This window comes from Zalophus californianus, chromosome 10, assembly GCF_009762305.2.
Source record: "Zalophus californianus isolate mZalCal1 chromosome 10, mZalCal1.pri.v2, whole genome shotgun sequence".
NCBI lineage: Eukaryota > Metazoa > Chordata > Mammalia > Carnivora > Otariidae > Zalophus > Zalophus californianus.
In genome coordinates, this window is record NC_045604.1 from 91,315,263 (window position 1) to 91,333,104 (window position 17,842).

At 35.9% G+C, this 17,842-nt stretch overlaps 1 protein-coding gene across 1 annotated transcript in view; it reads right to left on the bottom strand.

The window, feature by feature from the left end:
- Positions 1-17,842, bottom strand: part of LOC113932540 (ATP-binding cassette sub-family A member 3-like) — a 256,540-nt gene that overhangs the window by 159,166 nt on the left and 79,532 nt on the right. The window contains 1 exon segment of the mRNA XM_035722222.1: positions 7,816-7,973. Coding sequence (XP_035578115.1) covers positions 7,816-7,973 — 158 coding nt within the window.

Sequence of the window (17,842 nt, forward strand, 5' to 3'; positions counted from 1 at the left end):
TATCACTGATTCTCTCTTCTGCCTCATTTATCCTAGCATTTAGTGCCCCCATTTTTGATTGCACCTCATCAATAGCCTTTTTGATTTTGACTTGTTTAGATTTTAGTTCTTTTATTTCTCCAGAAAGGGTTTCTCTAATAACTGCCATGCTTTTTTCAAGCCCAGCTAGTATCTTTAAAGTCATGATTCTGAACTCTAGGTTCGACATCGTACTAATGTCCGTATTGAGTAGGTCCCTGGCTGACGGTACTACCTCTTGTTCTTTTTGCTGAGGTGATTTTTTTCGTCTTGTCATTTTGTCCAGAGGAGAATAGATGAATGAGAGAACAAAATGCTAACAGGTTTATAACGTCCCCAGCAAATATACTGTATACAAATCAGAAAAGACCTGAAACCAGGGGAAAAGAAAGGGAAAGAAAGAAAAAGAAAGAGAAAAAAAAGAAAAAAAAGATAAGAACAAAAACAGAACAATACAAAAAAAGCAGAATATGATCAAATATGATCAGGGTAGTGCATAGATCAGCGCCACACACTAGATTTTGGGCGTATTTTGGTCTGTTAGAAAAAAGTGCCTCCTAAAATTTTAAAGGAAGAAAGACATATATGTACAAAATAAGGGTTGATACAATGAAGGGATGGAAGATGACTGTAGGGATGAAAATTATAAAAGATTTTATAAAAGGACTTGATAAGATAAGAAGTTGTTTGAAAAAAGAAAGAAGAAGATTTAAGAAAAAAAAAAGGAAAAAGGGAGAGAATGTGATCAGGCAGTAGACTAGAACAGAGCCATACACTAGTGATTTAGGGTATATTTTGATCTATTAGAAGAAACTGTATCTCAAAATTTTAAAGAGAGAACAACTTATATATATATGCCAAAAATAAGGGTAACTACTATGAAGGGATAAAATATGACTCTAAAAATGAAAAATAAAAAATGTGTTTTTTTTTTAAAAAGAGATTGATAAGATGTTGGTTGAAAAAGGGAAAAGGAAAAATAAAAAGAAACAGTTAACAAAAATTAACTTTGATGAACTAATGAATCATGGTAAAAAAAAGCCATGAATTCTATGTGCAGTATTCCCCTAGCACTGGAGTTCTCCCGTTCTCCTTGATCGGTAAACTTGGTCTTGGTTTGCTGGCTGTTCATGCTGATGTTCTGGGGGAGGGGCCTGTTGCCGTGGTTTCCAAATGTCTTTGCTGGAGGCTGAATTGCCCCACCCTTGTCGGTCCGGGCTAAGCAAGCTGCTTGGGTTTGCTCTCAGGAGCTTTTGTTCCCTGTAAGCTCTCGGTACAGCCTTGGACGACCAGGGCAAAAATGGTGGCCTCCCAATCTCCACCCAGGGGAGCTCAGAACTCGGGGCCCCGCTCCTCAGTGCGCCCCCAGAGAAAAGCAGTCACTCCCATGTCCCCGGTCTCTGGCCGCACTCCGTGCTCACCCGGCCTGTGACCTAGTGTTGCTATCTCTGGCACCCGACCCTGTGTGGAGTCTCCAAACCCAGCAGATCCCTGCGGTGTGTTCCCGCGCCACTCCTCCCCGGGAAGGAAGGGGAGTCTCTCCGGCTCTCCGCTTGTTGGGTCCCTGCTGGAGGAGCAGTGGCCCGACTGGGCCGCGGATCACAGTTTATGGCAACCCCGAGCTGAGAGCCCACGCCTCGGCTCTGTCTCTGCAGCCGGCTTTCCCGCTCCGATACCTGGGAGCTCTGGCGCACTCAGGCACCCCCGGTCTTTCTGTGACCCCAAGGGTCCTGAGACCACACTGTCCCGGGAGGATACCACTCCCTGCTTAGCCACTGCAGTGACGTCCCTCAGCGGAGCCGACTTCTAAAAGGTCCGATTTTGTGCTCCGCGGCTCTATCACTTGCCAGAAGCGGCCAGCGGAGGCCCCTCCCCCGCCGTCTATCCTCCCGAATATCGCCTCGGATTCACTTCTCCGCACATCCTACCTTCCAGTAAGTGGTCGCTTCTCTGTTCAGAGAGTTGTTGCTACTCTCCTCTTTGATCTCCTGTTGAGTTCGTAGGTGTTCAGAATGGTTTGATTCCTATTCAGCTGAATTCCTGAGACCAGATGAAATCTAGGTCTCTTACTCCTCTGCCATCTTGCTCCGCCCCCCCAAACCATCCACTTTTTAAAAAATTTTTTATTGTTATGTTAATCACCATATATTACATAATTTGTTTTGGAAAACATCCACTTTTTAAAAACAAAAATAATTTGGCACACAAAGAGTCACAAAAATCTCAATTCACTTAGGAAAAGGCAATCAGATATCAATGTTAGGATGGCACAGATGCTGGAATTAAAGTAGGGAGTACATCAAAATAAAGAAAAAGAAATTAATGGAAATCTTAAAACTAAAAAATTCAATAACCAAAATAAAAGGCTCATTAGATATACTCAATAGTAGTAGAATAAAAATTATAAAGAGTCAGTGAACTTGAAAGTAGGTCAATAAAAATTATCCAATATGAAGAGAGAAATAAATGATTTAAAAAAATGAACAGCTATATGAAAGTGTTGAATCACTAAATTGTACACCTGAAACTAATATGATATTGTATGTTAACTAACTGGAATTTAAATAAAATCTTAAAAAAAACAATGCCCAAGGGACATTTGGGACAATAACAAAATGTCTAATATTCATGTCACTGAAGTTCCAGAAGGAGAGAAGGAAGAATATATGACTAAAATAATATTTGAAGAAATAATGACTGAAAACTTCCTAGGTTTGGAAAAAAACAGAAACCTACAGATTGAAGAAGGTGGCTAAACTCCATCAGATAAACTCAAAGAAATCTGCACCAAACAAATCCTAACCAAATTGCTGAAAGACAAAAAAATTTTGAGAGCACCCGGAGAAAAATGACATATTATCTATAGGAGAATAATTCAGATGACTTTGTATGTCTCATCAGAAACCATGGTGTCCAGAAAGCAGTGGAGCAACATTTTTAAAAAAATTTTTTATTGTTATGTTAATCACCATACATTACATCATTAGTTTTTGATGTAGGGTTCCATGATTCATTGTTTGTGCATAACACCCAGTGCTCCACGCAGAATGTGCCCTCTTTAATACCTATCACCTGGCTAACCCATCCCCCCACGCTCCTCCCCTCTAGAACCCTCAGTTTGTTTTTCAGAGTCCATCGTCTTTCATGGTTCATCTCCCCCTCGGACTTACTCCCCTTCAGTGGAGCAACATTTTTAACTGCTGAAGGAAAAGAACTGTTAACCTGGATTTCTATGTCAAGCAAAAATATTCTTGAAAAATGGTAATATATTAAAGGTACTTTCAAATGAAGGAAAACTAAGAGAAACAGTAACCAGGAGTACTGGTCTAAAAGAACTGATAAAGAGTATTTTTCAAACTGAAAAGAAATAATATATAAAACCCAAAACATTATGAATCATAAAGAAACAGTAAGTAAAATAACTATTATTTTCTTATGATTCTTTAAACATACTAGGTAGTTTTAAATGAAAAATATAGCATTGTCTGATGTTTTCAATATTTATATATGTAATATCTGACAACTATAGCATAAAAGGAGGAGGATAAAGAACCTACAAGTAAGTGGTAAGGTTTCTACATTCCAAACAAAGTCAGAAAATATTGATTCTAAATAACTGTGAAAAGCTTAAGGCTGTATTTTGCAATGTCTGCAGCAAACACTGTAAGTGTATACAAGAGATATAGTAAAAATCACAATTGACAAATTGAAACGGAATACTAAAAAAACAATAAATAACCCAAAATAAAACTGGAAAGGACCAAGAAAAAAAGTGAGAATAATAAAGGGATAGATTTAAATATAAATTTACTAGTAGTTACATTAAAACTAAATTATCTAAACAGATCAATTAAAAGACATTTTCAGATTGTATAGAAAACATGACTTTTTAATATAATGTCTGCAAGAAGCTCACTTAAATTTAGTGATATAGGTTAGTTTAAAGTAAAGTGTTTAAAGAAGATATACCATGAGAACACAGAATATTGGGTGTTATAGCAACTAATGAATCATTGAACACTACATCAAAAATTAGTTATGTACTATATGTTGGCTAATTGAACTTAATAAAAAAACACAAATCAAAAGAAAGCTGGAATGGTTATACTAATATCAGATAAAGTTGACTTCAGAACAACAACAACAAAAATTACCAGAGACAAAAGAGGGACATCACATGTTGATAAGAGAATAATGAGACATAATAATCTTTTTATTTTTTATTGTTATGTTAATCACCATATATTACATAATTTGTTTTGGTGTAGTGTTCCATGATTCATTGTTTGTTCATAACACCCAGTGCTCCATGCAGAATGTGCCCTCTTTAATACCCATCACCAGGCTAACCCATCCCCCTACCCTCCTCCCCTCTAGAAACCTCAGTTTGTTTTTCAGAGTCCATCATCTCTCCTGGTTCATCTCCCCCTCTGACTTACTCCCCTTCATTCTTCCTCTCTTGCTATCTTCTTCTTTTTCTTTTTTCTTAAAATATGTTGCGTTATTTGTTTCAGAAGTACAGATCTGTGATTCAACAGAGACATAATAATCTTAAACGTGCATACATCTAACAATAGAAGTTAAAACACAGGAAACAAAGAAGAATAGAATGGAAATGAAGAATAGAAAAATACATGACTATAATAGGATATTTCAGAAATACTCCTCACTAAGTAACAGAACAACTACCCAGAAATCAGCAAATATACAGGAGAACTAAACAAGATCAAGTTACTGAATCTAATTGATGTTTACAGAAAATTCCAACCAAACAGCAGAAAACATATTCTTCTCAAGTGCATATGGAATAGTTACCAAGATAGACCATATCCTCAGTCATAAAACCCTAGCAATTTTAAAACACTTAAAATTACACAATATGATCTCTGACCAAAATAGAATTAAACTAAGCTTAACAGAAAGAAAGCAGGGCAACTTTCCATCACTTGTACATTAAAGATCATACTTGTAAATGATGAGTCACAGAATAAGTCTCAAGGAATGTAGAAAATATTTTGAACTGTATAAAAATGAAAATATAAAAAATTGTATCAAAATTTATGGGGTGCAACAAAGGAGTGCTTAAGAGGAAAAATCATAGCAATAAATGCTTACATTAGAAAGAGAATGCAGATCATATTACAAGCCACATGAGCAGGGCATTAAATAATATTGAATGACATAAAGATCACACACACGTACACACACACACACACTGGAATATTACTCAGCAATAAAAAAGAATGGACTCTTGCCATTTGCAAAACCATGGATGGATCTAGAGGGTATAATGCCAAGTGAAATAAATCAGTCAGAGAAAGACAAATATGAAATGATTTCATTCATATGTGGAATTTAAGAAATGAAACAAATGACCAAAGAAAAAAGAGACAAACCAAAAAACAGACTCTTAAATAACTATAGAGAACAAACAGATGGTTACTAGAGTGGGGGTGGGTGGGCGGGGGATGGCTGAAACAGGTGAAGGAGATTAAGAGTACATTTATTGTGATGAGCACTACCTTAATATACAGAATTGTTGAATCACTATGTTGTACACCTGAAACTAATACAACACTGTATGTTAACTACACTAGAATTAAAATAAAGTTAAAAAAAAAAAACAAGGAAAGGAACTTCCTCACAGTGATAAAGGGTATCTGCAAAAAAATTTTTAATGGTGAAAAACATAATGCTATCCCCGGATATCAGAAACAAGTCAAGGATGCCCACAACGTTATGCTGTTCCTAGCCGGCGTGGCATGCAAAAAAAGAAATAAAAGGCAAACATATTGGCACAAAGAAACTATCCCTATTCTCCAATGATATGATTGTCTATGCACAAAACCAAGGAATCTACCAAAAACAAAAAAACAAAAACCCCTCCTAAACCCATTAAGTGAGCTTAGTAAGGTCAAAGAACAATAGGTTAACATAAAATATCAACCATTTTTCTATGTACAAGAAATGAACAACTGGAAATCAAAAACTTTTTAAGGCTCCAAATAATGAAAAGAATATATAGGACTTGTATAGTGAAAACTAAAAATGGTGATGATATCAAAGACTTAAGTTAATAGAGTTACCATGATCAAGGATTTGAAATCTCAACATGGTAACAATGTTAACTTTCTCCAAAGTGATATACAGGTTTAATGTAATACCAATCAAAATCACAGAATTTTTGTAGACACATAGGAGATAATACACAAATTTATCTAGAAGAGCCAAACAGCTATAATAGGTAAAACACTTTTGAAAAAGAATATAGTTGGATGTATAGCATCATCCCATATTAAGAATTACTATAAAGCTATACAAATCAGGGCAGTGTGGATCAATAACACATGAAAGAGAGTTGATAAGTAAGTCCACAGAAATATGACCATTTGATTTTTGACAATGCAAAAAGCAATTCAAAGATGAAAGAACAGTATTTTTGAAAAATGGTCTTAGAACTATTGATCAATATGCAAAACAATGAAACTAGATCTACATTTTACACCTTTAAGCAAAGACTAACCCAAAAATGGACCACAGATCTAAGTGTAATGTAAAAATAAAAAGATTTAGAAGAAAATACAGAATAAATCTTCATGTCTTGGGGTTAGGCACAGAGTTCTAGAAAAGACAACAAAGGTAGGATCCTTTAAGAAAAATGTGATAAATTGGATTTCAGTATTAAAAACTTTTGCTCTGTAAAAAGCATTGCCAAGAAAATGAAAAGAAAAACTACAGAAATAGGGAAAATATTTGCAAAGCATATTATCCAACAAAGGACATATATCCAGAATAAAGAACTCTCAAAAATTTAATAACAAAATGAACAACCCAGATTTTAAAAGTGGACAAAAGTTATGAACAAATATTTCATCAAAGAGGGTATAAAAATGGGAAATAAGCCCAAAAAGATAATCAACACCATTAGCCATTCATGAAATGCAAATTAAAACCAGGATGATATACACTACACATCTATTAGAATGGTTAAAATGTTAAGAAGTATAGGGGTGCCCTGGTGGCTCAGCTGGTTAAACATCTGACTCTTGATTTCAGCTCAGATCATGATCTCAGGGTCATGAGATTGAGCCCCACGTTGAGCTCTGCACTGAGTGTGGAGTCTGCATGAGATTCTCTCTCTCCCTCTCCTTCTGCCCCCCACTGCCACTTGTGCTCTCTCTCCCTTTCAAAAAAAATATGTTAAAAAATATTACAATACCAAATTCTGGAAAGGATATGGAGCAAATGGAATTTTCCTACACTGATAGTGGGGGTGCAAAATGGTATAGTCACTCTAGGAAGCAGTTTGGCAATTTCTTATAAAGTTAAAAATGTATAATATGATCTGGTAATCTCGTTCTGGGAGAAATGAAAAATTATGTTTACACACAAAAAACTTTATACATGAAATTCAGAACAGCTTTGTTCATACTCAAACTAAACAACCTAAATGTCCTTTAATTGGTGTACAGTATTACATCTAAACATGAAATACTACCCAGCAATTAAAAGAAACACACCAATGATCATACAAGTGTGGATGGATCTCGAAGGCATTATGCTCTAAGTAGCTAATCTTTTAAGGTTACATACTATATAATTCCATTTATATGGTATTCTCAATGAGACAAGACATTAGTGATTAAGGATCGACCAGTGATTACCAGGGTGGGATAGGGGTGACTACAAAGGAATAGCATAAGGGAGTGTTTTGGGATGAGGAAAATATTCTGTGGTGCTAGCTGAATGTGTTAAACTTTACATGTCTATATATCAAAAGAAAAAAGATAAATTTACTGTATAATTTTAAAACATTTCTGACTCACCACAGAGTAGAAAAAAAGGTGTTCTGAAAGTGTCAAGTCATTAAACAACATGTCATGTTGTGGGCAGAAGCCCAAGTTTTTTCGAATCTCAATTACGTTCTTTGAGATGTCAAATCCATGAATATAAACCTCTCCTCTGGTAGGAGGGTAACAACCTATGAGTAAGCAGAAGACATAAAAGAAGCTGAGCTTTGGTGAGAGAGCATTATAAGATATTTAAATTAGTATCTTAAATTCAGCCTGCTTGTGGATTACTCAAAAGAATTAGCACTATCTCCTACAGAATAGTTTAGGAAAATATCAATAATTAAATCTAGGTAGTAGGATTAGCTATCTTTTAATTTTTGTTCTTTTCTGCTTTTGTATACAAATTTTCTACAATGGGTATGGATTATATTGGTAATAAAAACATATAAATAATTTGCTATATTCTAATACATTCACATTACAATCAGACTGTTACTTTATTTGTGAGCCAGATTAGGTACTGTGTAGATGTTTTGAAAAACATAAGATTGGGGCGTCTGGGTGGCTCAGTCAGTTGAGCCTCTGAGTCTTGATTTTGGCTCAGGTCATGATCCTGGGGTCCTGAGCTTGCACTCATGTTGTTGGGCTCCCCACTCAGCAGGAAGTCTGCTTGCCTTGTCTCCCTTCTCCCCTCCCCCTGCATGTGTACTCTCTAAAATAAATAAATACATCTTTTTAAAAAAAAAAGATTAGGAATATTTAACTTTTGTCCTCAATAAATTTAAATACTAGTAACAAACAGTCCAGATTTGTGGGCAACTATTTGGTAACATGTAAAAAACAAACTATAAGACCATTTAAATCCTATAAATCATTTATCTTATTTAAAAATATATATTCTTTTTAAAACTTGAAATAGAGTTGACATAAAACATATTAGTTTCAGATGTATAACCTAATGGTTTGATATTTGCATATATCACAAATGATCACCACAATGTCTAGTTAGCATCTATCACCATACATAATTACAATATTTTTCTTGTGAAGACTTTTATGATCTACTCTTAGCAACTTTCAAATATATTAAACAGTAAAATTAATGATAGTCATCAGGCTGTACATTACATCCCATAACTTATTCATCTTATAAATGGAAATATGTACCTTTTGATTGCCTTCACTCATTTAGCCCAGTCCCCATCCATTGACTCCGGCAACCACCAATCTGTTCTTTATATCTATGAATTTGGGTTTATTTTTTGTAAATTCTACATATAAGTGAGACTATACAGTATTTGTCTTTCTTCAACTTATTTCACTTAGCATAATGCACTTAAGGTCCATCCATGTTTTCACAAACAAAAGTTCCTTCGTTCTTATGGCTGAATAATAGTCCCTTGTATATATACACATCTTCTTTATCTATTCATTAGTTGATGAGAACTTGCATTTCTAACACATTCCCAGGTGATGCTGATGCTGCTGCTAGTCAGAGGGCCAGACCTTGAGGACCACTGAGTTAGGGTAAAGGCTAACCTGTTATTATTAAAGAGGCCACAGAGAAGCTTTAAAAAGGCAGAAATTTCACATTCACATGATAATCCCAAGGCAAACAATCCAGATTGGTGGAAAGATCAACTCCACATTTGTTTTAAATCCATTAGTCCACCAAAGGACACTTAGGTTTCTTCCGTGCCAATGGATATATTCCGTGGATATATCTTTTTGAGTTTGTGTTTTCATTTCCTTTAAGTAAATACCCAGAAGTGAAACTGTGGAATCATATGGTAGTTTTAATTTTTTGAGAAACTTTAATACTGTTCTCCACAGTGGCTGCACCAATTTAATTTCCACAAACAGTGCACAAGTGTTCCCTCTTCTCCACATCCTCACCAACACTTGTTATTTCTTGGCATTTTGACAATAGTCATTCTAACAGGTGTGAGGTGATATCTCATTCTGGTTCTGATTTATATTTCCCTCATAAGTGATGTTGAGCCTCTTTTCATGTACTTGTTAGCCATCTATCTGCTGCTCTTGAAAAAATATTCAAATCCTTTGCTCATTTTTTAAATTGGATTTTTTTGCTATTGAGTTACATGAGTTCTTTATATATTTTGGATATTAACACCTTATCAGACATGATTTGCAAATATTTTCTCCTATTCAGCAGGTTACTTTTCATTTTGTTTATTGTTTCCTTTGCTGTGAAGCTTTTGTTTGATGTAGCCCCACCTATCTATCATTGCTTTTTGTTGACTTTGTTTTTGGTGTCAAATCCCCAAAATCATCTCCAAGATTGAGGTCAAGGAGCTTACTGCCTATATTTTCATCCAGGAGTTTTGTGGTTTCAGGTCTTATATATTCACGTCTTTAATCCATTTTGAGTTAATTTTAGTATACGGTGTAAGATAGTAATCCAGTTTTCCCAGCACTATTTATTGAAGGGACTATCCTTTCTCTATTGTGTATTCTCCTTTATTGTAAATTAACTGACCATATATGCATGGGTTTATTTTTAGGCTCTCTATACTGCTCCATTGATCTGTGTCTGTTTTTATGCCAATACCATACTGTTTTGGTGACTAGCTTTGTAACATAGTTTGAAATAAGGAAGCTTGATACCTACACCTTCTCAAGATTACTTTGGCTATTCAGGGACTACTGCAGTTCCATACAAATTTTAGGATTGTTTGTTCTATTTCTGTGAAAAATGCCATAGGAATTTTGATGGGAATTGCACTGAACTTGTGGTTTGCTTTGGGTAGTATGGACATTTTAACAATATTAATTCTTCCAGTCCACAGTATGGAATATTTTCCACTTATTTGTGTCTTATTCACTCCTTTTCATGAATGTCATATAGTTTTCAGTGTACAGGTGCTTCACCTCCTTGGTTAAATTTACTCCTAGGTATTTTATTCTTTTTGATGTAATTGTAAATGGTGTTTTCCTCTTAATTTCACTATTTTTTTTTTGAGAGAGACTACAAGCAGAGAGGGAGGGGCAGAGGGAGAGAGAGAATCTCCAAAAGACTCCATGCTCAGCATCAGCCCAATGCAGTGCTCAATATCATGATCCTGAGATCATGACCTGAGCTGAAATCAAGAGTCAGATGCTTAACTGATTGAGCCACCCAGGCACACCTTTTTCTGATAGTTTATTAGTGTATAGAAACACAACGATGTTGTAAATTGATTTTGTGTCCTGCAACTTTACTGAATTTATTAGTTCTAACAGTTTTTTAGGGGAGTCTTTATAGTTTTTTTTAATATATGTCATCTGTAAATATTGTTTTCTTTTTTCCTTTTTGATTTTGATGCTTTTTATTTCCTTTTCTTACCTAATTAATAATTGTGTTAAATAAAAGTGGCAAGAGTGGGCATCCTTGTATTATTCCTGACCTTAGAGGAAAAGCTTTTAGCTTTTTACTATTGAATATGATGTTAGCTGTGGGCTTGTCATATATGGCCTTTGTTATGTTAAAGTATGTTCCCTCTATGCCCAGTTTGTTGAGAGTCTTTATTATAAGTGGATGTTGAATTTTATCAAATGCTTTTCTGCATCTATTGAGATGATTAAAAAATGTATGGTCTTAAAATATATTTTTGAATATTATATTTAAAAACATATTCCATTTTTTTTACCATGATTCATTATTTCATCAAAGTTAATTTTTGTTGACTTTTTTTATTTCTCTTTTTCCCTTTTTCAACCAACATCTTATAAATCCCTTTTTTAAAAAAAAAAAAACATTTTTTATTTTTTTTCCATTTTTAGAGTCATATTTTATCCCTTCATAGTAGTTATCCTTGTTTTTGGCATATATATATAAGTTGTTCTCTCTTTAAAATTTTGAGGTACAGTTTCTTCTAACAGATCAAAATATACCCTAAACCACTAGTGTATGGCTTTGTTCTAGTCTCCTGCCTGATCACATTCTCTCCCTTTTTCCTTTTTTTTTTTTTCCTTAAATCTTCTTTCTTTTTTCAAACAACTTATCTTACCAAGTCCTTTTATAAAATCTTTTATAATTTTCATCTTTACAGTCATCTTCCATCCCTTCATTGTATCAACCCTTATTTTGTACATATATGTCTTTCTTCCTTTAAAATTTTAGGAGGCACTTTTTCTAACAGACCAAAATACGCCCAAAATCTAGTGTGTGGCACTGATCTATGCACTAGCCTGATCATATTTGATCATATTCTGCCTTTTTTGAATTGTTTTGTTTTTGTTTTTATCTTTTTTTCTTTTTTTTTTTCTTTTTCTCTTTCTTTTTTCTTTCTTTCCCTTTCTTTTCCCCTGGTTTCAGGTCTTTTCTAATTTGTATACAGTATATTTGCTGGGGACGTTGTAAAACTGTTAGCCTTTTGTTCTCTCATTCATCTATTCTCCTCTGGACAAAATGACAAGACGAAAGAAATCACCTCAGCAAAAAGAACAAGAGGTAGTACCGTCAGCCAGGGACCTACTCAATACGGACATTAGTACGATGTCGGACCTAGAGTTCAGAATCATGACTTTAAAGATACTAGCTGGGCTTGAAAAAAGCGTGGAAGTTATTAGAGAAACCCTTTCTGGAGAAATAAAAGAACTAAAATCTAACCAAATCGAAATCAAAAAGGCTATTGATGAGGTGCAATCAAAAATGGGGGCACTAAATGCTAGGATAAATGAGGCAGAAGAGAGAATCAGCGATATAGAAGACCAAATGATGGAAAATAAAGAGGCTGAGAAAAAGAGAGAGAAACAACTACAGGATCACGAGGGCAGAATTCGAGAGATAAGTGATACGATAAGACGAAACAACATTAGAATAATTGGGATCCCAGAAGAAGAAGAGAGAGAAAGAGGGGCAGAAGGTATATTGGAGCAAATTATAGCAGAGAACTTCCCTAATGTGAGGAAGGAAACAGGCATTGAAATCCAGGAGGCACAGAGAACCCCTCTCAAAATCAATAAAAATAGGTCAACACCCCGACATCTAATAGTAAAACTTACGAGTCTCAGAGACAAAGAGAAAATCCTGAAAGCAGCTCGGGAGAAGAGATATGTAACCTACAATGGTAGAAACATTAGATTGGCAACAGACCTATCCACAGAGACCTGGCAGGCCAGAAAGGACTGGCAAGATATCTTCAGAGCACTAAACGAGAAAAATATGCAGCCAAGAATACTATATCCAGCTAGGCTATCATTGAAAATAGAAGGAGAGATAAAAAGCTTCCAGAACAAACAAAAACTAAAGGAATTTGCAAACACGAAACCAGCCCTCCAAGAAATATTGAGAGGGGTCCTCTAAGCAAAGAGAGAACCTAAAAGCAGCAAAGAGCAGAAACGAACACAGACAACAGACAGTTAACAGTCACCTTACAGGTAATACAATGGCACTAAATTCATACCTTTCAATAGTTATCCTGAATGTAAATGGGCTAAATGCCCCAATCAAAAGACACAGGCTATCAGATTGGATTAAAAAACAAGACCCATCCATATGCTGTCTGCAAGAGACTCATTTTACACCCAAAGACACCCCCAGATTGAAAGTGAGGGGGTGGAAAACCATTTACCATGCTAATGGACACCAAAAGAAAGCTGGGGTGGCAATCCTTATATCAGACAAACTAGATTTTAAAACAAAGACTGTAATAAGAGATGAGGAAGGACACTATATCCTACTGAAAGGGTCTATCCAACAAGAAGATCTAACAATTGTAAATATCTATGCCCCGAACATGGGAGCAGCCAATTATATAAGGCAATTAATAACAAAAGCAAAGAAACACATTGACAACAATACAATAATAGTGGGGGACTTTAACACCCCCCTGACTGAAATGGACAGATCATCTAAGCAAAAGATCAACAAGGAAATAAAGACTTTAAATGACACACTGGACCAAATGGACTTCACAGACATATTCAGAACATTCCATCCCAAAGCAACGGAATACACATTCTTCTCTAGTGCCCATGGAACATTCTCCAGAATTGATCACATCCTAGGTCACAAATCAGGTCTCAATCGGTACCAAAAGATTGGGATCATTCCCTGCATATTTTCAGACCACAATGCTTTGAAACTAGAACTCAACCACAAGAGGAAAGTCGGAAAGAACTCAAATACATGGAGGCTAAAGAGCATCCTACTAAAGAATGAATGGGTCAACCAAGAAATTAAAGAAGAATTAAAAAAATTCATGGAAACCAATGAAAATGAAAACACAACTGTTCAAAATCTTTGGGATACAGCAAAGGCAGTCCTGAGAGGAAAGTATATAGCAATACAAGCCTTTCTCAAGAAACAAGAAAGGTCTCAAATACACAACCTAACCCTACACCTAAAGGAGCTGGAGAAAGAACAGCAAAGAAAGCCTAAACCCAGCAGGAGAAGAGAAATCATAAAGATCAGAGCAGAAATCAATGAACTAGAAACCAAAAGAACAGTAGAACAGATCAACGAAACTAGGAGCTGGTTCTTTGAAAGAATTAACAAGATTGATAAACCCCTGGCCAGACTGATCAAAAAGAAAAGAGAAACGACCCAAATCAACAAAATCATGAATGAAAGAGGAGAGATCACAAGCAACACCAAAGAAATACAAACAATTATAAGAACATATTATGAGCAACTCTATGCCAGCAAATTAGATAACCTGGAAGAAATGGGTGCATTCCTAGAGATGTATCAACTACCAAAATTGAACCAGGAAGAAATAGAAAACCTGAACAGACCTATAACCACTAAGGAAATTGAAACAGTCATCAAAAATCTCCCAAGAAACAAAAGCCCAGGGCCAGATGGCTTCCCAGGGGAATTCTATCAGACATTTCAAGAAGAATTAATACCTATTCTCCTGAAACTGTTCCAAAAAATAGAAATGGAAGGGAAACTTCCAAACTCATTTTATGAGGCCAGCATTACCTTGATCCCAAAACCAGACAAAGACCCCATCAAAAAAGAGAATTACAGACCAATATCCTTGATGAACATGGATGCAAAAATTCTCACCAAAATACTAGCCAATAGGATCCAACAGTACATTAAAAGGATTATTCACCACGACCAAGTGGGATTTATTCCTGGGCTGCAAGGCTGGTTCAACATCCGCAAATCAATCAACGTGATACAATACATTAACAAAAGAAAGAACAAGAATCATATGATCCTCTCAATAGATGCAGAAAAAGCATTTGACAAAGTACAACATCCTTTCTTGATCAAAACTCTTCAGAGTATAGGGATAGAGGGTACATACCTCAATATCATAAAAGCCATCTATGAAAAACCTACAGCGAATATCATTCTCAATGGGGAAAGGCTGAGAGCTTTTCCCCTAAGGTCAGGAATGCGGCAGGGATGTCCACTCTCACCACTGCTATTCAACATAGTATTAGAAGTCCTAGCCACAGCAATCAGACAACAAAAAGAAATCAAAGGCATCCAAATCGGCAAAGAGGAAGTCAAACTCTCACTCTTTGCAGATGATATGATACTGTATGTGGAAAACCCAAAAGACTCCACCCCAAAACCGCTAGAACTCATACAGGAATTCAGTAAAGTAGCAGGCTATAAAATCAATGCACAGAAATCAGTGGCATTCCTATACACCAACAACAAGACAGAAGAGAGACAAATCAAGGAGTCGATCCCATTTACAATTGCACCCAAAACCATTAGATACCTAGGAATAAATCTAACCAAAGAGGCAAAGGATCTGTACACAGAAAACTATAAAATACTCAGGAAAGAAATTGAAGAAGACACAAAGAAATGGAAAAACGTTCCATGCTCATGGATTGGGAGAATCAACATTGTGAAGATGTCAATGCTACCTAGAGCAATCTACACATTCAATGCAATCCCCATCAAAATACCATCCACTTTTTTCAAAGAAATGGAACAAATAATCCTAAAATTTGTATGGAACCAGAAGAGACCCAGAATAGCCAGAGGAATACTGAAAAAGAAAAGCAAAGCTGGCGGCATCACAATTCCGGACCTCAAGCTCTATTACAAAGCTGTCATCATCAAGACAGTATGGTACTGGCACAAAAACAGACACATAGATCAATGGAACAGAATCGAGAGCCCAGAAATGGATCCTCAACTCTATGGTCAACTTATTTTTGACAAAGCAGGAAAGAATGTCCAATGGCAGAAAGACAGTCTCTTCAACAAATGGTGTTGGGAAAATTGGACAGCCACATGCAGAAGAATGAAACTGGACCATTTCCTTACACCACACACAAAAATAGACTCCAAATGGTTGAAAGACCTAAACGTGAGACAGGAGTCCATCCAAATCCTAAAGGAGAACACAGGTAGCAACCTTTTCGACCTTAGCCGCAGCAACTTCTTCCTAGAAACATCGCCAAAGGCACGGGAAGCCAGGGCAAAAATGAACTATTGGGATTTCATCAAGATAAAAAGCTTCTGCACAGCAAAAGAAACAGTCCACAAAACCAAAAGACAACCGACAGAATGGGAGAAAATATTCGCAAATGACATATCAGATAAAGGGCTAATATCCAAAATCTATAAAGAACTTATCAAACTCAACACCCAAAGAACAAATAATCCAATCAAGAAATGGGCAGAAGACATGAACAGACATTTCTCCAAAGAAGACATCCAAATGGCCAACAGGCACATGAAAAAGTGCTCAACATCGCTTGGCATCAGGGAAATCCAAATCAAAACCTCAATGAGATACCACCTCACACCCGTCAGAATGGCTAAAATTAACAAGTCAGGGAACGACAGATGTTGGCGGGGATGTGGAGAAAGGGGAACCCTCCTACACTGTTGGTGGGAATGCAAGCTGGTGCAACCCCTCTGGAAAACAGTATGGAGGTTCCTCAAACAGTTGAAATTAGAGCTACCGTTCGATCCAGCAATTGCACTACTGGGTATTTACCACAAAGATACAAATGTAGGGACCCGAAGGGGTACGTGTACCCCAATGTTTATAGCAGCAATGTCCACCATAGCCAAACTGTGGAAAGAGCCAAGATGCCCATCGACAGATGAATGGATAAAGAAGAAGTGGTATATATACACAATGGAATATTATGCAGCCATCAAAAGGAATGAGATCTTGCCATTTGCAACGACGTGGATGGAACTGGAGGGTGTTATGCTGAGTGAAATAAGTCAATCAGAGAAAGACATGTATCATATGACCTCACTGATATGAGGAATTCTTAATCTCAGGAAAGAAACTGAGTGTTACTGGAGTGGTTGGGGGTGGGAGGGATGGGGTGGCTGGGTGATAGACATTGGGGAGGGTATGTGCTACGGTGAGCGCTGTGAATTGTGCAACACTGTTGAATCACAGATCTGTACTTCTGAAACAAATAACGCAACATATTTTAAGAAAAAAGAAAAAGAAGATAACAGGAGAGGAAGAAAAGGGGAGTATGTCAGAGGGGGAGACGAACCATGAGAGATGATGGACTCTGAAAAACAAACTGAGGGTTCTAGAGGGGAGGGGGGTAGGGGGATGGGTTAGCCTGGTGATGGGTATTGAGGAGGGCACGTTCTGCATGGAGCACTGGGTGTTATGAACAAACAATGAATCATGGAACACTGCACCAAAAACTAATGATGTAATATATGGTGATTAACATAACAATAAAAAAATTAATAATAAAAAAAAATAAAAACATATTCCAAAGTGGAAAAGTGTTTCAAAGACATCTAAATAGGGTTACTTATTTAGCATTGAAGGTAAATGCTAAAAAAAAATTAAAAAGAAAATGACAAGTTAACTACAGCATATTAATTTAAAACACTACTATATGGCTATTAAAAAGAATACTATGTAACTACTAGAAATACCATGTGGCCTTGGAAATAATATATATATAGACTATATCCACATAAGGAAATTTCAATATAAAATTATGTTCTTTAAAAGCTGAACATGAAATATCATGTTATATAGTAATAACATTAATAAAATATTTTATAAACAATTAGAAAAGACTTATTGAAAATGTGTGAATTCAGAATTTTACTT